This window comes from Stegostoma tigrinum, chromosome 5, assembly GCF_030684315.1.
Source record: "Stegostoma tigrinum isolate sSteTig4 chromosome 5, sSteTig4.hap1, whole genome shotgun sequence".
NCBI lineage: Eukaryota > Metazoa > Chordata > Chondrichthyes > Orectolobiformes > Stegostomatidae > Stegostoma > Stegostoma tigrinum.
Genome location: NC_081358.1, coordinates 7,350,418 through 7,374,020, shown reverse-complemented (window position 1 = coordinate 7,374,020; position 23,603 = coordinate 7,350,418). Strand labels below are relative to the sequence as shown.

General features: G+C 42.0%; 1 protein-coding gene across 21 annotated transcripts in view; it reads left to right on the top strand.

Moving 5' to 3' along the window:
- The window catches only part of LOC125451860 (cAMP-regulated phosphoprotein 21-like), a 405,355-nt gene that overhangs the window by 276,846 nt on the left and 104,906 nt on the right, over nucleotides 1-23,603 (top strand). For all 21 annotated transcript variants that reach the window (XM_048529526.1, XM_059645782.1, XM_059645784.1 and 18 more), the window contains one exon: nucleotides 2,496-2,585. In XM_048529526.1, coding sequence (XP_048385483.1) covers nucleotides 2,496-2,585 — 90 coding nt within the window. The remainder of the gene's footprint in view (nucleotides 1-2,495; nucleotides 2,586-23,603) is intronic.

Here is a 23,603-nt window from a genome sequence, read left to right as displayed (position 1 = left end):
GGCATGACCTACCCCTCACAAAGCCGTGTTGACTGTATTTGATCAAGCCATGCTCTTCCAGATGGTCATAAATCTTATCCCTCAGAATCCTTTCTAACACCTTGCAGACGACAGACGTGAGACTTACTGGTCTATAATTGCCAGGGATTTCCCTATTTCCTTTCTTGAAGAAAGGAATTACATTTGCCTCTCTCCAGTCCTCAGGTACGACTCCAGTGGAGAGCAAGGATGCAAAGATCTTCGCAAGTGGCGAAGCAATTGCATTTCTCGCTTCCCAAAGCAGCCGGGGACAAATCTGGTCCGGGCCTGGCGACTTGTCAATCTTAATGTTTGACAAAATTTTCAGCACATCAGCTTCCTCTATCTCTATCCATTCCAGCATGCACACCTGCTCTTCAAAGGTTATCTGCTTTCAGGATAAACTCTTAACCATTTACTATTGGAGTGTCAATTTGAAAAGGGTTAGGTAGTTGTGAATTTACATTCTCTTTTCTCATAAACATTTGAAACAAAATTTATTGTTCGTCTCTTAACACACATCTTGGGGGTCTGTCACTTTCTTTATATTCATGTTCATGTTTATATATGTTGAAATTTTGGTGATCTAAATAACAGACCTGTGTATCATAAACTTTCTGTGCAAGATTAGAGCCCAGATTATTTTGTCAGGTATTTCATCATTTTCCTTTTATTTAAAAATAAAACCTTTACATTTGCATTATTTGGTTCTTTTACTGAGCAGAAATATAATGAGGTAACCTTGCTTTATTGGAGACACATGACATACCATTAGTTTGTTGCGATATGCTCAGAGCTTTGGTGATATTTTATTCCGGAAATGTTAGATACAGGTTAAAAAAAGAACTTCATATCATGGCAAATCTCTGTCAGGCACATAGGAATCAGAATAGCCAATTCAGTTCATCAAGCCTGTCTGAGCATTCATTTCAATCTTGGATGATCTAGCACTTCAATATCCGTTATACATTCCTTCTTTGTAACGCAGTACACCACTGGTAATCAGAAATTTTCCAATCTCTACCTCAAAGACTAGGCCTCCACAACTTTTTGATGCAGAGAAAGATTCACAACAATCTGAGTCAAATGAATTCTTCTAATCTCAGATATAAGTGGGATTCCCCTTATTTTTAAATTGTGCTCCTTGGTTTCAAACTCCTCAACCAAGGAAAACCTCTAACCTACATCTACTCTGTCCATTTTTTGAAGCTCAAGAGACCATTGATTCAGTTTGCCCAATCACCCTTCACAGGACAGCCCCACCATTCCAGCATAAGTCTGCTGAACCTTAATGAAACTCTCTTTATGCAATATCTTATGAAATACCTAAACGAAAAATTGTATACACTATGCAGATAGGGTCTAAACAAGCTTCCCTATGAGTGAAGCAAGACTTTACTACTCCTCTACTCAAGTTCTCTTGAAATAAAGGCTAACATTGCGCTATCCTTCCTAACAGCATGCTCCACCTGCCTGTTAATCCTCAGTAATTTATCAGCAAGGACACCCAAGTCACTTTGCACATCTATAGTTTCCAAGCACTTACCATTTAAAATATAATCTGCACATCTATTTCTCCTACCAAAGTGAATAACCTCATTTTTCCACATTATATTCCAGCTGTCATGCCTTTGACCATTCAGTAAGCCTGACCCAATCCTGCTGAAGCTGGTATACATTCTCTTCACAGCAGACATTCCTAATTAGCTTTGTATAATCTGTGAATTTGCAAATAGTGCATTCAGTACTCAGCTCCAAATCATTGATAAATATTGTGAACAGCTGGGGCTGAAGTATTGATCCTTGTGGGGCTGCACTAATCTCACCCTGCCAATGTGATCTATATCTGCCTATTCTGTGTTCTCTGCTTGCTAGCCAATCATTAATCCATGCCAGGACACTACCTCCAATCCCACATGGTTCCATCTTTCCAACCAGTATCCTGTGGAGACTTTATCAAAAGTAGTCAGAAATCCTAAGTATATGACTTCCTTTGGCTCTCCTTTATCAATTTTGTAACATCTTCAAAACACTCCAACGAGTTTGTTAAACATGATTTTACACTCCAAGTTCATTCCTCCCAATCAAGATCATTATCAATCATGTGTCTATTTATCTCATCCTTTGCAGCAGATTCTAAGCATTTTCCCTATACTGATGTCCTGCTAACAGGTCTATAGTTCCCTGGATAACAAGGTGTGGAGCAGGATGAACACAGCAGGCCAAGCAGGATCAGAGGAGCAGGAAGGCTGACATTTCAGGCCTAGACCCTTCAGTCACTTCTTACATAACGGGATGACAATCTGAAGGAATCTTTCTAGAAACTGTAGAATTTTGCAAGCTATCAACTGTCTCTGTTACTACATCCTGTTCCACATGCATTTTAAATCGCTGTTAAATAATTGATGCTGATGTCCCTCAACTGTTTCTTACCACCATGAGATAACTTTTTTCTTTTTTTATTCTGTGCCTTCCAGTCAGGAGCCAAAGGTAAATTGGTGAGGAGTCTTGCCGTTTGTGAGGAGTCTAATCTGCCTCTACCAACAGAAGCCACTCCAGAGGATCAGGTATGGCTTCGATGACATTACAGCAAGTTCAGTTCTCATTCTAATGCATTTGTTCATTGAACTCTGTGTTGTTGGTTTTTAACTGTCTCACTTGACACCCAAGAGTGTTGTTTCTCTATATTTGTTATTCTTGTAATTTTCAAGTGAGTTTTTATTTTACTTTTCCTTATTCCTTTCCTTGATCAATAATGTAGAATGATTTTTTTCAAATACTGATCACTATTACCCAAGGCCCCTCAGTTTTTCTTGATACACAGTCTGCAAATTCTTGTTCAGCTCCTAGCTGTTATGGAAAGAGGCTTCAGTGTCTGACTTGTATGAAAACAAAAGCAAATTGGGAACATATAATAAATCTGCTTAAGGTAGAAGAAAGATCAAGGAGAAAGAGGCACTTCAATGCAATATTATATTCAAACTGACTGCAGAACAGTTATAGTCAACGAATGTTTTCCTGGAGCAGTGGTCAAATTGACATTTTGAGTTTAGGAAGGTTGAGAAGTATAGCTTTTTTTGTCACGGGCTTTGAAGGAGAGCAGTGAGACCATTGTCAGTATGCTTTACAACTGCTGTAGCTGAACAGGTCATTGGCAAACTGAAGCTCAAGTATTAGGTTAGATTTTTGATCCTCAAAAGAGATGGAGCCAGGCTCTGAGCAGGGTGCAAAGCCAGAAAAAGGTATGGTGGATGAACTCTCCAGAGCAACCCCATACCACATTGACCTGTGAACAGGTATCAGGGCTTATATTGTTTGTAAATTCACTAATCCTGGCGCCTTAGCACACGGGAACCCAATTGAAGCAATTTGCAACCACTTAAAGTACAGTTTGTGATTTCTTTTGTCAGGCCTGAACACCAGGAAGAGTTGTGATTCTAATCCCAAATAAGAGGCTGCAGTTCAGTGGAGCAGCCATTCATGGAAGCGCATGAAACTAGGACCACTGAATTAAAGGGGAATAGGTCAGGCAGGGGCACATAGTGGTCAGTAAGTATGCAAAGGTACCGAGGTAACTTAGTAGGAAATTTAGCACTGTTGGCGAGGAAGGGTGAATTTTTGTATTAGTGCCAACATCCTTCTTAATGCAAGCAGGCCAAAGTCCAAATATCTGACTGAAAATGTCAGTCTGGTCATTGGAAAGTACGTATTAAAATCAATTTTGTGTTAAGTATTCTGTTTGATAAATCTTAGCATTCTTTGGATCATCCTTCTCCTCTGTTTCTTTTTCTGTCCTCTTAATTACTGTGGCAGGAGAGTTTGTGTAAATATTTCATTTCCATTATTGGTTGCAGAGCTGGTTAACAGCTGCATTTTAAATTGCTGCAGTTTGATTCCGTAAAAAGTTGTGATATTCAGTAAGGTGTGCTAGACAGAATAAGATTGATCTACAGTTATTTCTATTTAGCTTTGAGATTTGGACATAATAGGACAGTCTGATGTGAAAAGCCAAGCACCCTTCAAAAGCAGCCTCAATCAACAGCTATCCTACATCACAGGATTAATCTCTGTTGTTCTCCCATCTAAATTGCCCACACATGGACTGGGGTCGTATATCTTTATCATATTCCGTAGTTTAGTGGATTGAAGATTTTCTCAAAGAGCTAAAGAGAAAAGTAGGAAAGAGCCAGAGATCTGAATAGAAAATGGACTTCCTAATGCAACATATTTTACCCTGGTATGTGCTCTCTGAAATGCAATCCCTTTTGAAAGGTACAAATCAAAGGGGTAAAGTATATAGTTGTAAATGACATTAACTGAACAATTCTATAATTTTTCAGTCTTTTATTTTTCTAATGTGTGAATCTTATTTACTGACTGTCCTAGAAATAATGAATGTTTAAAGTCATGAAAATTAGTCAACAAACAGAGATTTTGGAAAGCAATGTGGCTAAGGTTAGGCAACACATTAAGTCGTGACTGCTAGAAGCCCAATGGGCTAATATCACATAGATGTGGAGAAGCACTCACCAAAATTAAGGATTACAATGAAAGGTTTTGGTCCTTGGGTTTCAAATTGAATTCCTAGATGCATTCCAAAGATAAGAATTGGGAATGTGGCAATAATACCAAACTTTTCTCTTAAAATCCATGGAGGAAGCCAAAGGGAGATTCTTTTTATTGTAGATTTCACTTACTTTACATGAGAATTGGGGAGTCACCATAGCTCAGAAGTTGAATTCATAGGTTGTTCCTGTTGAGAAACTCTTTTGGAATGAGACATCGCTCGTTGATATTGACAGAACAGCCATTCGTACTGAAAGCAACAATACCAGTGACAATTCTGCCCTGGCCTCTTGGGGATGAAGAAGAACTGATGAGTTTACCAATACAGTAGGATGGTTAATCTTAGGAGACGGGGTTTATACATGGGAACTACAACAAGTCGCAGCCCAAAGTGCCAAATTGTAGCCCGATTGCTTTCCAATACTTACATTTGTTGGCTGACTTTGCTGAAATTGTATGTATTTTCTTGGACTTGCCTCATTTCCAGAATAGTTAGTAAATGAGTAAACCAAAAATCCAAGGGAAAATATGATTGTAAGTGCATATCACTTGCAATTGTACACATTTTTCCATCTGATTTCTTTTTCTTTCATAGCAACATGTAAAGAGTTGGAGTATTAGAGAGTTTATCTTCGCAACTCAATTGTAAAGGCAGATGTTTAGTGTATTTTAATGACAAATCGAGAGGATCAGTTAAGGAACCAAAATGAAATACACGTTGTTTTATGCATACAGTAGTGGGGAAATTAGTCCTTTTTCTTATTACTGAATTACATCTTTTTGATAAATTTTTACTTACTTTTGAACATTTAAAAATAGTTAGTTGTATTTACTACAGAGCTTGAGTTTTGCTGAAAGAAACACTTCTTATCAAAACTTGCTGTCTTGTACTCATCTGGACAATTTGCAAGAATGCCTATTCAAAAACAAAACAGGCATTTTAGCTATAAAAGAGGAAAAAACTGATTGGTTCGCATGTTGACTCTGTTAGGTAGAGCCATTGCTGTGAACAATGCACCAGTTAGTAATGAATGGTAGTTTACTGCCCCTAGGTTTTTTTTGGCAATATGGAAATAGTTAATGAGAAACTATTGGGAAATCTTGAGAAACTGAATATGCAGAGCTCCAGGTATTAATATTTTGTAAGCGAAAGCTCTCTGTGCTGTGGCTTTATCCTTCTGTATGGTTTCTTGTAATCATATTACAAATCAGATCCCTCATTAATCATTCTACTTTCTTTTTAAAAAAAATGTGAGAGATATTGATGCATTCCATTTGTGCATCTGTGAGTTGTGATACCGTTTTGTAATATAAATTGTTGTATTTCGCTAGAACTTATTTTCGGATTCATCTGATCAATTTGTTTTGGTTACTTATCAAAACTGGGAAACTGCAGTAATTGTGTCTGTGAAGTTATCATTTTATTGATGTTCAATGTTTTAGTTTCACCTTTAGTGAAAGACAGGCACTCTATAAATATGACATCTTGGAGGCTAGAGGAATGTTTGCTCAATAGTTGAAATGTTCTCAGGTTTTCAAGTTTGACAATTGGCTTTCTCTTGAGAGATGTTGTATTGTTGCTGAAGACATAAGAATGAGGATGACATTATTTGCTTTTAAAGAATGGGATCTTAAAAATTGCTGATCCTTTGTATTATCAACAAAAATAAAGCAAACAACATTGGAAACAATACTACATCAGTGTTCAAAGTTATCTTCAACATAATTCTATTTTTCCTTCTGTAAAATCTTTGATCCAATTCTGGTAGGAGAATTCAGACTCAGCCCATAGCTAGCTTGCTTCAAGGGATGGGTTACCTTACTTAACAGCAAATCTCCATTCCTATAACTCAAAGTTCAGTTCTTCCTAAGCCTATTTATGGGCTTTTTCATATGCTGGAAAATGAGTTTTAGCATTTTTATGACCAGAAAATTAGGTCCAAAAACTTTTCACCAACTATGCATTTTCTGAGCATAGCATCCAAACAATTCCCTTTGCAATTACAACCTCTTGAATCTTTTAATCACTCACTTCTCCCTTCCCCACCTTCACACACACACACACACACACACACACACACACACACACACACACACACACACACAGCTGTAAATAACCATGTTATCCTTTCTTAATGTAACGACTGCTTCTGATGCTGCTTTTTTTAAATTCTGCAATTTTATCATAAGTTAAATGAGAGTTCTCCAGGTTCACATTCTCCCTTGGCTATGACTACTCAATGACATCGTGGCCCAGGAAAATTGAGTTTCTTCACCGCTGATACATTAAACCAAACCTTTGTGTTGAGCCTTAGAATTTGAAAATGGTCATCACACCTCCTTTGGAGTGAGTTACTTTCCAATCGTGAACGTTTTTGAGGTAATGTGGCAAAAATGGCAATTAGTCCTGAAACAAGATGTCAACATTTATATCAGTTTTGAGTGCCACTTACCCTTGTTTTGTATGCATTCGATAATATAATCCACAAAAGATCTTCAGTTGAATTGCCCTCACACAGTTGTAAAATCTCTTACATCAATATTTGGGGACTAAAAATGTATTTAGCTACATTTTACATCAAATTACATCTGCCCTGAAATGGTTCTGCCAAATTTGCACTGTTTCCTGCAGAATATCTTTTGAACTTTAGCTGAATATCTTTTGAATGTTACCAAATGAGCCGACACAAGTTTCTGCAATCAAGATAAGTCTCAGTTGTAACAGCCTGCAGCCTTGTTTGTAAGGATCTGCTGAATGCAGCCTATTGCAGTGCTTTGAGAAGACTTTTTAAACAATCATTTCTTATTATTTAAAAAGAGTGTGTAAAAACTTGTTTCAGGTTTGGACCCGTCACTTTCCTGCTCCTCTGATGCTGTCTGGCCTGCTGTGTTCCTCCAGCTCCACACTTTGTTATCCCTGACATCAGCACGTGCAGTTCTTGCTGTCTCTGTGTAAAGCCCTGTGTTGTTTTATCATCATCCTAATGTTCCTTGGTGATATTGGAGTATACTTTGATATATGTCTGGGAAAACATGGCAAAAATTTGCAATTTTTTTAAATAAAGATTGCCTGGGAGATGTTCAAAATGTTTGCACACTTCTGTTAAATGTACCAGTTTTAGTTTTGCTTTGTGTTGTTCAGTTTTCAATGTTCAGCCACTTAATGCTTTAAACGTTGGCAAAAACAGACCGTATATAAATCTTTGATGTACTTAATCAGAATTTCAGTGAAAGCTATGCTTTGTGGTTGAAGAGAGATAATGGGAACTGCAGATGCTGGAGAATCCGAGATAACAAAGTGTGAAGCTGGATGAACACAGCAGGCCCAGCAGCATCTCAGGAGCAAGGAGGCTGACGTTTCGGGCCAAGACCCTTCATCAGAGAGGGGTTGGGGAGAGGGTTCTGCAATAAATAGGGAGAGAGGGGGAGGCGGACCGAAGACGGACGGAGGAGAAGATAGGTGGAGAGGAGACAGACCGCTCAAAGAAGCGGAGCCAGTAGAGGTGATTGTAGGTGGGGACGTACAGCGGGATTAGGTCAGTCCAGGGAGGAGGGACAGGTCAAGGGCGCGGGATGAAGTTAGTAGGAAGGAAATGGAGGTGTGGCTTGAGGTGGGATGAGGGGATAGGTGAGAGGAAGAACAGGTTAGGGAGATGGGAACGAGCTGGGCTGGTTTAGGGATGCAGTGGGGGAAGTGAGATTTTGAAGCTTGTGAAATCCACATTGATACCATTGGGCTGCAGGGTTCCCAAGCGGAATATGAGTTGCTGTTCCTGCAAGCTTCGGGTGGCATCAATGTGGCACTGCAGGAGACCCAGGACGGCTATGTTCTCTAAGGAATGGGAAGGGGAGTTGAAATGGTTCACGACTGAGAGGTGCAGTTGTTTATTGCGAACTGAGCATAGGTGTTCTGTAAAGTGGCCCCCAAGCCTCCGCTTGGTTTCCCCAATGTAAAGGAGGCCACAACGGGTACAGTGGATGCAGTATACCACATTGGCAGATCTGCTTGATATGGAAAGCCTTCTTGCGGCCTGGGATGGGGATGATGGAGGAGGTGTGGGGGCAAGTGTAGCACTTCCTGCGGTTGCAGAGTGGGTGCGGTGGGGCTGGAGGGGAGTGTGGAGCAGACAAGGGACTCTTGGAGAGACTGGTCCCTCCAGAAAGCAGACAAGGGTGGAGATGGAAAAATGTCTTGGGTGGTGGGATCGGATTGCAGATGGCGGAAGTGTCGGAGGATGATGCGTTGTATCCGGAGGTTGGTGGGGTTGCATGTGACGACGAGGGGGGTTCTCTTTTGGCAGTTATTGCGGGGACGGGGTGTCAGGGATGAGTTGTGGGAAATGCGCGAGACACGTTCGAGGGCGTTCTCGGCCACTTGGGGAGGGGGAAGGTGCAGTCCTAGACAAAAAGTAAGGTTTGCTTAGGTTTATTCACTGATGTCAGCTTCACAGGAGGTGAAATTCAACTTCAGGAGTAGTGTGAAACAACAAATAGCAGATCAACTGCAGAATTTACAACCTACAAGATTTCCTTTGCCACGACAGCTCCTTCCATTTTGTGCTAGGATTGAAGGCAAGGCGTACCCGATAATCTCAGAAAGATGGGCTACTTTAGCTGCCTGACAGCAGTATCTGCTTATCCCTCTGGCTGAGCACACCATTTTCCTCCAATGCCTCTCCAGTGTTGTCCAGCTGGGTACAACTGGTCTCAAGTAGTTCCATTCATATTGAATTAATCATAACTAGGGAATCAGGTGCAAAGTCTTCTCCTCCTGCCCCAGCAATATTACCTCTTTTGTCAGCCAAGTACTTACTGCTGGGATCTGCAATTTCTCATTATCATGCTGTCCCTTGGCAACACCATGCAATGGTTCAGCATTGGTCTTCCTATCTATGCTCATGGTTACCAGCTCTACCTCACCATCAGCTCTCTCGGCCCCTCCACTAATGTTAAATTATCAGGCAGCTAATCTGACATTCAACAGCGAATGAGGAGAAGTTTCTTCAATTAAATAGCATGGAAGATTAAAGTTGGTCCCTACCCCAAATTCCGTTCCCTAGATTAGTTTAGATTCCCTACAGTGTGGAAATAGGCTCTTTAGCCCAACAAGTCCACACCACCCTTGAAGCATCCCACCCAGACCCATCCCCCTATACCCACATACCCCTGAATACTACGGGCAATTTAGCACGGACAATCCACCTAGCCTGCATATCTTTGGACTGTGGGAGGAAACCAGAGCACCAGGAGGAAACCCACGCAGACATGGGGAGAATGTGCAAACTCCACACAGACAGCTGCCCATGGGTGGAATCGAACCCTGGTGCCTGGCGCTGTGATGCTGCAGTGCTAACCACTGAGCCACCGTGACGCCTAGCTACTGATTCCATTCCCTTTTCCTAGTAGCAGTTTAATATTCAGTCTGTTCACAATGTTCCTGTCACATTTGCTCGAGACAAGCTTCTCGCTTCAAATTCATGCTACCATTAAAACTGTTTACTTCCACTTTCATAGCATCATCACGGGCCTCCCATTTCTCAGCTCGTCTGCTGCTGAAACTGATTCCCCCCCTCAACACTACCAACACCACATCCATTCTTTCTTTTCCTCTAAACATACTGTTTCAACAAACTCTTGGCAGGTCTATAAAGTCCTATTTCTCTCTAAACTTGATGTCAGCCAAACTTAGGTAGTCTGTGTCGTAACTTACAGTAAGTCTCATTTTCCCATCACCCCAGATTTGCATTGGTAACCAGTCAACCAACAGTTAGATTTTTAATCTCTTGTCTTTGTTTTTGTATCCCCTCCGTGACCCTCCCCTTCCATCTCCCCTTTGTACTTCTGTCATCAACTTCAGCCCCACACTGATTGAAATGTCTACATTCCCCTAATTCAGGCTTTTTTTAGTATTTCCAGTTTGTTTCATCATTGGCTGCTGTGTCCTTACTTAGCCAGGCTGCAAGCTTGTGAATTTCTTTCTGGCATCTCCCCACCTCTTTTCCTCCCTTTTCTACTTTACATCACTTCTTAAAAACATACCTACTGAATTAGACTTTTGGTCATTTGACCTAATATTGCATTTTATGGATTGGTGTCATCCTTTGTTTTCTAATGCTCCTCTGAAGTGCCTTAAAGTGCCTTATTACATCAGAAGCTGTCTACACATATCAGTTACAGTGGCTGCTTCCTGCTCAGCTTTGTGATGACTCCATGGACTTATGCTTCAAAACCTCAACAAATGATGATTTAAGGCTTGCATTACTAGCCACAGTCTTTACAGATGTAAATGAGAAAATCAAACAATAATTATTTATATCCGTATACTGAAGATGGAACAGTGATAATAGGGGGATAAGTAAGAGAGGGAAGAATGTAATGCGGAGTGTCCTTGGTGTTTTACGCCACTCCTACTTTATAATACTGTTATCCCTTAGTGTTAGAACTTGGAGCTCTCTCTGCAAGTCTCTGATGCCTTTGCTTATTAACGGCACATTTTTCAATCTTATTTCTGAACTATACAATCCTTCCGTAGTCTGTCTTTTTATTCAGGGGATGTGAAGTTTGCTGACTGGGCCAACACTTTTTAACCATCCCTAATTGCCTTTGACAAGCTGGTGGTGAGCTGCTTCCCTAAAAACTTCAGATGATGGTATTTCCACTCATCTGTTGCCCTTGTCCTTCTAGATGGTGGTAGTCCTGGATTTGGAAGATGCTGTCTTGGTATCCTTAGTGAATTTCTGCATTGCCTCCTATAGACTACACACTGCTGTTACTGGGTGATGGCCATGGAGGCAGTAAGTATTTGTGGATGTGATGTGAATCACATGTGATTCGTTCTGGATGGTTTCAAGCTGCTTGAGTGTTGTTGAAGCTGCCCCCATCCAAGCAACTGCAGAGTATTACATTACACTCCTGACTTGTGCCTTGCATATAGTGGACAAGATTTTGGGAATGAGTAACCCCTGCAGGCTTCCAAACCTTTGGCAAACGCTTGTTGGTACAGTATTTATATGGCTAGTTTGGTTCAGAATCTGGCAAATATTAAGCCCCCAGAATGTTGAAGGGGGGTTGTAGTAATGTTAATACCATTGAATATCAAAGCACGATGATTAGATCTTTTTCTTGTTGGAGGTGGTCAATATCTGGCACTCGTGTGTCACAAATGTTGCCTTCAGTTCTCTGGCTCTGTATGAATTGAGGATATGCTATGCAAGACCTCAGCTTTTACTTTTAAAACTCAGAGGGGTCTAGGATTCTTCCTGTAGACTGACCAAAGACCCAACTGATACCAGGATTAAAGAGGTTGATAAGTCAGAGCCAGGCTATTAGACCCCCATTACTTTGAGTTTGGGAGGCTGCTTGGATAAATCACTAGAGGTGAGTCATAGAATCATTATGGCATAGAAAGAGGCCACTTGACCCATGCAGCCAGTGTCTGTTCTCGAGAAAGCAATCCAGTCAGTGATATTCCCTGCTTCTTCCGGGTAGGATTGTAAGTTTATCTTCCTCATGTCCCCCATCCAATTTTCTTTTGAGGTGATTTATCTTCTGCACTTCTACCAGCCTTCCCAGCATCCCTTGCACAAAACAATAAAACTCTGCCCGTAGACCTTCTGCCATCAGCTAATAGCCACAGCTTTTGTTTTGTGTTTACCTGGTCTGAACCTCATAGTTTTATACATCTCTATCTAATTCCTCCTTAATCTTCAGGAGAACTCCTTTGGAAACTCCTTTGTTAGTTAAAGTTATATCTATCTCTGTCTTAAGACTATTCAGTGACTCTGTATCAGAAAGAGAGTATTAAAGACTCATAACTCTCTCTGAGAAAAAAAATTATCTTCGGCTCCACCGTAAGTGGAAGAGCTTTTTTTAAAAATCTGTCTACCCTTTCAGCGTCCACCTTATCAAGTCCCCTCCGAATCTTTTATATTCCTTCAAAACTCCAATTGAAGCACATTGCAAGTTAAGCCTGGCTAATCTTTCCCTTAAGATAACCCCACATGCCTCCATTCCCCAGCACCACCACCCGGTGCTTATTAGTTGGTTAAACATTCCCTAATTTGCTTCTAATGCACATGTATCCTGTTTTAAGTGATGAGACCAATGCTATATATAATCCTACAGATATGGTTTCTCTAGTAACCTGCACAACTGTTGCAGACCATTTGTTTTCCATCCCCCATGCAATAAACAGCAATGTTCCCATTTGCTTACAAATCATTTGCTGAGCTTGCATAGGAATTTTATATACCTCATGTACCGGGATGCTAGGATTCCTCTGAGCCTCAAATTTTTCTAATCTCTCTCCATTTAAACAATATGCTATTTTTCCTAATAAAGTGGACAATTTCATATTTTCCTGCATTATACTTCATCACCTATTCCCTTTGCAGATTCCTTCTGTCGTCTTGACAACTTACTTGTTTAGATATCTTTGAGTCATTAACAAATTTAACAACCATATATTTGATTCCTTCAGCCAATTCATTGATATAAATGATAAGCAGCTGAGGTGTGAATCACTAGTTCAGTTGGCTGGATTGTTGGTTTACAAAGATGTCCTAACAGCGTGGATTCAATTCCTGCACCTAGGTTATTATGAAAGACTCTCCTTTCTCACTCTGTCCCCTGGCCTGAAGCACAATGACCCTCAGGTTAAACCACTGCCAGTCATTCTCTCTCTAATGAGAGCACGCCCAATACCCTAAGTCTATAAATAGTTGAAGCCCGAGCTCTGATCCCTGTGGCATTCCATTAACTGAAAATGTTTCATTAATGCTCGGTCCCTACTTCCAGCTGGCTAATCGATCCTCTATCCACACTATTATGTTACCACCTACACCTTTGATGTAGCATCTTGCCAAGGGCTTTCTGCAAATCTGAATACAGCTTATCCACAGATTCCACTTTGTCCATGTTTCATCTTCTTCAAAAAACTCCAATAATTAATCACAAAACCATACTGATTCTGCCTGACTAAATTGAGGTTTTCAAAGTGCCTGCTATACCTTTCTTAACAAAAGGTTCCAGCATTTTCCATATGACAGGTGTTGTGCTAACTGCCCTATAGCTTCCTGCTTTCTATTACCTCACTCCTGTCCCTGTCCCCAAAACACAAGCTTCCTTAAATGAAGAGTCATATTCACCACTTTCCAATCTAATGGTATCTTTCCAGAATCTAGCTGATGTTTGGAAATATTGAGGAAAATAATTAAAACCAGTGTGGCTACTTTTTCAGCAGCCATTATTTTGGCCCTAAAATGAAGCCCCTCAGAACATGGATATCTGTCAGTTTCCACTTCTAATAATTCCTCGTACCCTTTCCCTCAACTTACTATTTCCTGTTCTTAAGCCAATATTTCTTTTTCGAAGCTAACACTGACCCTCCTGTTTCATGAAGTGAATTGTTAACCATAATTTCTATGTTGTTTTGTGAATCCAAGAAGAGTCGTCCACTTAATCAATATTTTCTTGACAGGCTTCATCAAAGAATGCAATTAGATAAGTCAAGCAAAATCTGCCTTTTTGAAGTTTGTGCTGATTCTATTTAATTAACTCAATTTTCCTCCAAGTGCCCAGATGCCAAGTTCTTGAATAAGGTGTTTTTTTTTCCCCACTCTCTGATCCTCTGTGATCTCATCCATGGCTAGGGAATATTGGAAAATTATGGCAAGCGCTTCGATTATCTCCACTCCCCCATTCCTTGGCAAACTGGACCATACAATTACCCACGAGGTACAGCCAATCTTTTCAGTAAATACCTCAAAGTAATTTTCACCCCATCCATTACCTGTACCATTTCCACTTCTACCGATATTTTCTCAGCAGATTGTTTTTCGGTAAAGATTGTTAAAGTATTTATTAAGTATTCTAGGCATATTCTGTGCCTCTAAACATATATCATTGGCTTTGTCCCTGGTAAGGCTCTCACCACTTCTTGCTACCCATTTACAATATATCAGACAATAAAAGATTTTTGCGTTCCCCTTTGTGTTAATTACATATACTCTATTTGACAATCTTATTTTCATCCAAAATTCCTTTCCCAACAAATATTTGGCCTGGTTCTTCTTTAATTAATTTACTTGACATGTATTATCCTACCTTTTTCATTCCATCATATTCTTTAACTTTCAGCATCCGAGAAATCCAATCATTGGTTCCTACACTTCTCAAACTTGTTAGAATGTGCTTAGCTTGCACCTGAAGCACCTCCTTCAAAGAAAACCCAATTATAATATTTTATTAGAATTATTTTTCTGTCTGCCTTTGGTTCCATTTTACACCAGCCTTGCCCTGTCTCATCTCATTGAAGATAGCCCTTGTCCAATTTAGAAATTCTACTTTAGACTGTTCCTCATTCTTGCCGTTTACTATTCTAAACGTAAAATACAAAGATATCTCTAACCTTAAGTGTTCCCACAGCCATGTAATCCAGCTCAATTCCAGGTAACAGATCCAGCAGTATGCCTTTCCTCCTTAGACCAATAGTACACTGTTGAAGAAGATTCTCTTGAACATATTTCTGAACTTCCTATCCCTCCTTACCTTTTACATTATCCCAATTGAAATTTGGGCAATTGAATTCCCCCAATATCACTACAATAGGGGTAAGATCTTATTGGGTTGGCAACATTCCTGTGCCAGTCTAGAAAGCTGAGAATATTGGCTGCTTAGGGGAGCCTGCATAAATCCTGTGACAATCAGGCTGCTAATGATCTGCCAGCAGAGCCCCCTTCTCTTAAAACAATGAGATTCTGTCTGCAAGAGCTGCTGGTCCTTTGATTTACTGATATTGCCAACGGGAGCAGTGAACTGGACCCAGCCTAATCAAGCAAAATGGACAAGCCCTTGGAACAACAGAAGTAGCGTCAGGAAGACTGGGGCCCATCAGGAAGGCCCTAGTGGGTTGGTGAGGATTGGGGGTGAGGAGTTGTCAAGGTGATAGTCGTTATTCGTTGGGGCATTACTTAGTGGGGATGATGCTACATAGAGCGCAGGCTACCCAGTTAGCAAGGCCCTGCACTCCAAACCCAAAGGGAGGCCATGAGCATTCACCTAGCTGCCTCCCCATTGAGCAAAATGTGATGGGCCAGATGTGGTTGGGAAAGATCCTTAATGGATCACTTAAGTTGCAGAAGTGGTCTTTGGGTAAAGGACCCACCCTCACCTTCCCTGCGAAAGACAGAATACCATTGTGCCAGTCAAAGAGCAAGTGCACTTCCCTTGCAATTTATCTGAGGACACCAACACCCCCTCGATTATCACATCACCTCTCGACTGGTCTGTCTCCCATCCTGCTTCTGCAGGCCTCATAAAATTCAACCCTATAATTCATGCTCATTGATGTGATTTTTGAGGGGGACTAGGTCCCCTATCTTGATCCATCAATTTTCAGGCCCATAGGATACCTCTTGTAGCGTGAACATACCCAATCTTCTTGAGGCACCACATGACTGCTTTGATTGTTGCTTCCTGCCTTAGAATTGGGCCCAATGCCCTAAAGCTCTGAAACTTTCCCTCCTGCACCATGTGTTAAGCCAATTTCCTTCTCTTCTTATTTCTGCTGTTACTAGTGTGTGACATTGGGAATACAGCACATGTTGCTACCTTATGGGTTCACTTTCAACCTTCATCCCTGGCTTTTGAAAGCCTGACTGTAAAATGTATCTATCAACATGTTACCCTCCGATGTCACTCCTTAATTATGCAAGAATCACACCACCTTCTCGTACTCTGAGTTATCGGACAACACTGCTGTTACCAACTGACATCTGAGAAATGACTGGAATACAGAACCCGAACAAAGAAAATCCTGTTTTACACTCTAGTTGAACTTTTTGAGGAAGTTTTAACATCGAATCATTTTGGAGACCCAGGCAACATTATGAATCAACAGTTTCAATTAGCTTTTGGCAAAGTGCTGCATAAAAGTTTATCAAACGAGATGGGATTTGTCATATTATCAGGCAGGATAAGGTGTTTGAAGATAATAACTTATTCTAGATGCTCTGTGACTGATCATTAATGGAGTCCCATAAGCATCAGTGTTAGAACTGTTGCTCTTCCTTTACGAAAGCATTGATAATATTATCCAAGTTTAAAGGCAACAAAAGTTTGAGCAGGAGGAGAGGACCATAGATTATAAAATACAGACTGAAAGCAAATTGATAAAGTGTTGTGTCTGTATCTGACAGGTTGCCTTTAATGGAGTTAAATGTAGGTGATGCAAATGGAAATAGGAAAAATCATGTTTCTGAATGCTGTAGAGAATTGCATGCTGAAGATTGTTGAACAGAAAAAGAACCTTTCTTTAAAATCTGTGAATGGATGTGGACATTACTGCAAAGGTCACTAAGCATCTTAATTATTATGATCTATGTTCTGAAATACAATTGAGGGCTTGCTGGTTCAAAGGGGAGTTAAAAATCAACCATTTTTCTCCAAGTCTGGAGTCACACATAATCTGGGAGGAGATGGCAGATTTTTGTTTTTTGCAAAGAATGCCAGCGAACCAACTGTATTTTAAAAATAATCAAATACTTTCCTGGCCAACATTACTAATTCTGGCTTTCTCTTCCACATTTATTTAATTGAAGTGAAATTCTCATTTATTCAGAAATACAACAATTGTGTTATCATGGTTATATTATTAATGCTACAAGACAGTTGTAAGAGTTAGTAGTGCATTAGAATGTTACATCATAAAGTCATCAGAAGTTGGAGCTAGATTTGCCATTCAGCCCACTGAGCCTGCTCCATCATTTAATAGATCATGGCTGATCTTATTATGGCCTCAACACAATTTTGGTCTGCCCCTAGACTCCCCGTGTTGATTCTGTACCATCAAGTCTTTTGAATGGCTCTGACACTAGTGCTCCACCTTGCACACCATCAATTACACCCACAGGATAAAGAAGGAAGCCTCTGTTTTTTGCGTAAGCAGCAATCTCCTCCACCAATGGATTCATAGTGCATTGAATGCAATGGCTTCACCATTGGGAACAGAAAAGCTTTCCCCCTTGACCCCAGCACACTCTGATCCACCTAAGCAACCCCTAACTGAAGTGGTTTAACAACCTGATCCAATATATTTATCGTCATTGTTCATGTTAGATCCCCCAATGATGAGACACTTTGATACAGAGATTTAACCCAATTTGCTATCTCTATTCCACAATTGCAAAGGTAATTCAACATAAAATAAAGAAGCAGTAGTCTTTCTCTGTAAGCTGCCTCCATTAGCTGACTTGGAGAATACCATGCCTAGCTTTGAGGCTTTCACATGCTGAGTATTTAGAAACATCTAGCTTAAGAGTCTTTAAGCAGAATCTTTTTTGCAAATTAATTGTGTAGGCATGCCTAAAAGTGGGAGGCTGTTCATCTTGGGAGCAGATTGAGTTTTCTCATATGATTACATTCCATTTTGTTTGTTATACATATGCACGTGTGGGTGGAACAGCAACATCTATGGGCAAATGGATGGAGTTCGACCTTCTGGATACCAGCCATATTTTAAAGACACCATCAGTAGTTCACTCCGCAACCAGGAACATAATTTCGCCTCAGTTCATCACCCACAAGCACCACAGATATCAAAGACCAGGCAAAAAACAACACCATGATTCAGCAGTGGTTCCCTCGAGGTCCTCCTGACAGCTGACCAGTGAGAGAGAGGAGGTGCTTCCCCTCAGGGATGGTAACAAGAAGTTATTCCAACTGATGAAGCTGGCCTTGGCAGAGATAGCTGAGGAACTCACTGTCAATGTGTAATTCAAAGTAACCCAGCTGTAATGCCTCAAAAGGACAAATGATCTGTGCTTTGTCAGAGTAGGCACCATGATCATTTCAATGCTTCCTGCCCCTATCTTGGCAGTATACAAGATTGGGTTCTGGTCATCTCCATCAGATGCCCTCCTGTGCAATTAATGTCTATCACTTCATCATAGCTATCTATAAAGCACTCCATACACCATAGTGCTACTGCCTCTCACACATCTCCCATGATTCACACTTAAAACATGCAAGGAACTACAACACTCAGCAGCTGACAGAGCACCAACTCACTGACCTTGCTTGAAAAGGACGTGTACATCTGATGCCTTTTTAACCAAGGTTTTGCATGGTGCAAGGACATGAGCACAAAAAAATGGCTTTATTTAAAGCCGCATAGGTATATTGGGCACACATATCTTGCATTGATTTGTTGATTTGCATCAACACTACCTCTTTATTGGCACTAAACTATTTTTCAAACAAAGCCACTTAACTCTTAAACACTCCCAGACCACATTCCTCTCACTTGTAGTGGGTGAGAAATCCACTGAGGTCTTTTGGTGGAGGACACCGCCAGTGGGCTGCAGTGGGAGCGAGAGGTGGAGGAGATCAGAAGTGGGTTGCATTAGGCGAGAGAAGCTCAGAAAGAGGGGGCTTTCCAGATGTAAAGCTCCGCAACCCTTCGAGGAGTCGGGTGCTGAGCTGGAAAATGAACAAGAAGTGTGTGCCTGTGCTCACTTGGAGATTTCATATCTACAGCCATCAAGTGAGAGAGGCTCACAGCAGATACTTCCAGCTGCAAACCAAGCACTGGGTCTTCATAAAATCTTTCACAGCAGCTCATGATTCAATCAAATCTTTCCATTTTTCTGTGCAGCCCTCTGTGGACCCCAATCTCAGGCCACATCCATTTGGAGTAGCGGCAGGTCATTTCTGGTGAGCACAGCAGTGACACAGGCACCAGATCTAGAAGAGGAAGAAACATCCCATTTTTTGACATTCAGAGGAATGTTGGGTAATAGGCCCTTCCTCAGCCTGGACCAGGCTACTAATGAGTTGATGGAGATGCATAGGCAAGCAACATATCGAGCAGCAGAGATGCCAAAGTTCACGCACGGACTCAAACAAAGGGCAGAGGACTCTGTCCAAATTCTATGTGATGTCATGGCTCTGGCATACAAACTGGACCAAGTGGCAGCTGCTATGTAGAGCTGGGCCCAGCAGAACAATCAGTGTGTGATGGATATTTGCTCGGACTTTCATTCTATCGCTCTAGAAAAGGAGTAGGCACCAAGGGATTTTGTCATACTCTAGGTGCCACATTCCCTCCAGGGCTGAAGGAGTAGTCATGGCACATCGCAAGGAAGGAGGAGTGACAGATTGGCAAACTGGGCATGTCACCCCAGGACACTGCAGAGGGGGCTGTCTCACCACCTCCCTTCAGATCAGGCTGAGGAGGTTGAATCTGCAGGAAGGCCTGAACAGGTTTAGCCCTTGAGCGTCCAACAGAAAACCGCGGCAAAATCGGCTGAGGCACGGTAAAGCATTCTTTGGTTTCCCTTTAGCTGAGTTGTGGCACCAAGATGTATTAGAGGGAAAAGAATTATTGCAGGCATTTTGGTTGCAAAGGTGTCAACCTTCTGTAGAGCATTATACTTGAAACAAATACAGCATGCTGTACGACAGCTCTGTTATCTTCTTCAATATGTTAAGATTTTTATCTATGTATATTTTCCTTGTAGACCACCCTGAGGGGCAGGGATCACCCTGGATACTCACATCTGCATCATATGTGCAGCAGTGCCCAGGGAGCTGGATTTCTCATTCGCTGCTGTCCTTTGGAACCTGATTAAATGATGGGCCACAAACTCTGAGTACCACACGTGTGAGGTCAAAGACACCTTGTACCTGAGCGAACCCTGTGAAAGCTGTAAATCTGATGGCGATGGCCATGGTGAACTGGAAAGAGTGTATGGCTTTCCTGAAAAAGACATGAGTGAGCTCAAACATGCACTTGTGGGCTGCCAATTGGGAGCTGTCTCCAGTAGTGTTTTGAAAGGAGCTAGGAATCAGGAAGTTGACTGCGGCTGTGACCTTCAGCATCACAGGCCTTTTGCTCCATCTCATGCTTCACAGCTGTAGGAGGCAGCATTCATCATCCTGCAAAGTCATCACACACAGTATCTTTCACTCACTTGCAGGTATGCCTTTGGTACATAATCTCTGCTGTTTGACTGCACTGAAAACCCTGGCCCCTTCTTTCTACAGACCTGCTCACACACAGCTGCATCTCCCAAAGCCTTACGCCTGTGATTCTGTTGTGGCTGTTCACTTCTTCTCTTCCTCCTCCTCCTTAATCTTAGTAAAACTCCAGGGTTTAGTTAGTCAAAAGTCCGTCATAGATACACTGACCCATGAAGAAATCTAAGGAATGAGATACCTGTTTTGCATTTAAGATTCTTAATATAGTCGAGAAACCCTTTGGGCCTCTTTGAAGTCTCTCAATCTTTGTAGAATGCCTGCACTAAGCACCTCTATGTGGTGGAGGGTATCATCCATGACCTGTTTCCCCTTTCCAATGCCACCATGAGCAAAGCCTTTGTGGTCGTAATCTTTATATTGCTTTCCATCCACCAAGCAATTACTTCAATCAGACTTGCCTTCATTATCCCTTGCAATACAGGAGTTTGGAACCACGTTGGAATCTACAGCCTGCGCAATTGTTTCATCCTCACGTCCTTAACTTAGGTTCACTGGTCAGTGAATGTTCCTTCATTACTGAATTTGGAATAACACCACCAACAACACCACCACTAATGAACTTTCTTGACATTGGTTAATGAATATTAGGACTTGGTTGAGATGTTGATGTTTATTTCCCTTTGCAGTGAGTGTTTACCTTCTGCGCAAAGCTGTTAACTGACTGCTCTAATAATAATATTTTTCAGTTTCTGTTTCATTTCCTTTCATTTCTTGTGTTTGCAGGAACATATGCAAGCAGATCTTGGAATCCTCCAATATATACTGAGCATTCCCTGAGACTATTACTTGAAACATGATTTAGAGAAAGATAATGGATATAATATTATTTCCTTTTTTTCATCTTCTACTGCCTAACTTCAGAGTACAGTTTTCCTCTGTGAGTGTAGACAGCCTTCTGCCTTCTGGTATCCCCTCAAACCCTTCTTCAATTTCCCTTGATATTTCTGCTCTTCCCATGATTCAACCCCCCCTCCAGATCCCCATATTCAACACAACAAAGTGTGGAGCTGGATGAACACAAGAGGCCAAGCAGCATCTCAGGAGCACAAAAGCTGATGTTTCGGGCCTAGACCCTTCATCAGAGAGGGGGATGGGGAGATGGTTCTGAAATAAATAGGGAGGGGGGGAGGCAAACCAAAGATGGATAGAGGAGAAGATAGTTGGAGAGGAGAGTATGGATGGGGAGGTAGGGAGGGGATTGGTCAGTCCGGAGAGGACGGACTGGTCAATGGGGCGGGATGAGGTTAGTAGGTAGGAAATGGAGGTGCGGCTTGAGGTGGGACGAGGGGATAGGTGAGAGGAAGAACAGGTTAGGGAGGGGGGGACGAGCTGGGCTGGTTTTGGGATGCAGTGGGGGCAGGGGAGATTTTGAAGCTTGTGAAATCCACATTGATACCATTGGGCTGCAGCGTTCCCAAGCGGAATATGAGTTGCTGTTCCTGCAACCTTCGGGTGGCATCATTGTGGCACTGCAGGAGGCCCAGGATGGACATGTTATCTAAGGAATGGAAGGGGTAGATGAAATGGTTCGCGACTGGAAGGTGCAGTTGTTTATTGCGAACCAAGCGGAGGTGTTCTGCAAAGCGGTCCCCAAGACTCCGCTTGGTTTCCCCAATGTACAGGAAGCCACACTGGGTACAATGGATACAGTATACCACATTGGCAGATGTGCAGGTGAACCTCTGCTTAATGTGGAAAGTCATATTGGGGCCTGGGATAGGGGTGAGGGATGAGGTGTGGGGGCAAGTGTAGCATTTCTTGCGGTTGCAGGGGAAAGTGCTGGGTGTGGTGGGGTTGGAGGGGAGTGTGGAGCAGCAACTCATATTCCGCTTGGGAACCCTGCGGCCCACTGATATCAATGTGGATTTCACAAGCTTCAAAATCTCCCCTTCCCCCACTGCATCCCAAAACCAGCCCAGCTCGTTCCACCTCCCTAACCTGTTCTTCTGAGATAACAAAATGTGAAACTGGATGAACACAGCAGGCCAAGCAGTGTCTCAGGAGCACAAAAGCTGACATTTCGGCCCTAGACCCTTCATCAGAGAGGGGGAATGGAGAGAGGGTTCTGGAATAAATAGGGAGAGAGGGGGAGGCGGACCGAAGATGGAGAGAAAAGAAGATAGGTGGAGAGGAGAGTATAGGTGGGGAGGTAGGGAGGGGATAGGTCAGTCCAGGGAAGACAGACAGGTCAAGGAGGTGGGATGAGGTGGTAGGTAGGAAATGGAGGTGCGGCTTGAGGTGGGAGGAAGGGATGGGTGAGAGGAAGAACAGGTTAGGGAAGCGGAGACAGGCTGGGCTAGTTTTGGGAAGCAGTGGGGGGAGGGGATGAGCTGGGCTGGTTCCAGCCTGTCTCCGCTTTTGAACCCCTAAGATGCTGCTTGGCCTGCTGTGTTCATCCAGCTCCACAGTTTGTTATCTCAGATTCTGCAGCATTTGCAGTTCCCATTATCTCTGTTCACAATTTTAACCCCATGTTCAATCTCACATTTACATCTCCTTCCCCTTAAACAGTTGATGTGCTTGGTCTGTCTTTCCAGACAGAATTAGCGCACTTTATTCCCCACCGTGAATATCCAGCTCTTGCCCTTTACTGCTCCACTTGGTCCTGTCATCATGACATTTCCTCTTTGTTCTAGTTTGCTACCTCCATTTCCCAGTGCCTCAAACTTTAAATTCCATTCCATAACATCCTTTTCTGCCCAGCCCACCTTCCTGTTTGAGCCCAATATGTTTGGAAAGGCTGGGCAACCTACAAATGTTGGAAAGCCAACAACAGCAATTGATGCCATGTGGTGCTTTTAATGTGTAAATTCCCAACCTTTGAATCAGGTGAAAATTTGAAAAGAGAACTTGGTGAGTCCTTTAGAGTGATAAACATTTATATACAGAAGGAAGATACCTAATTAGGAGCAGTCACCCAATCTCTTACAGCTTGCTGTTGAATTTGGAGAAGAATCTTTGCAGAGTTAGTAGGTAGGAAA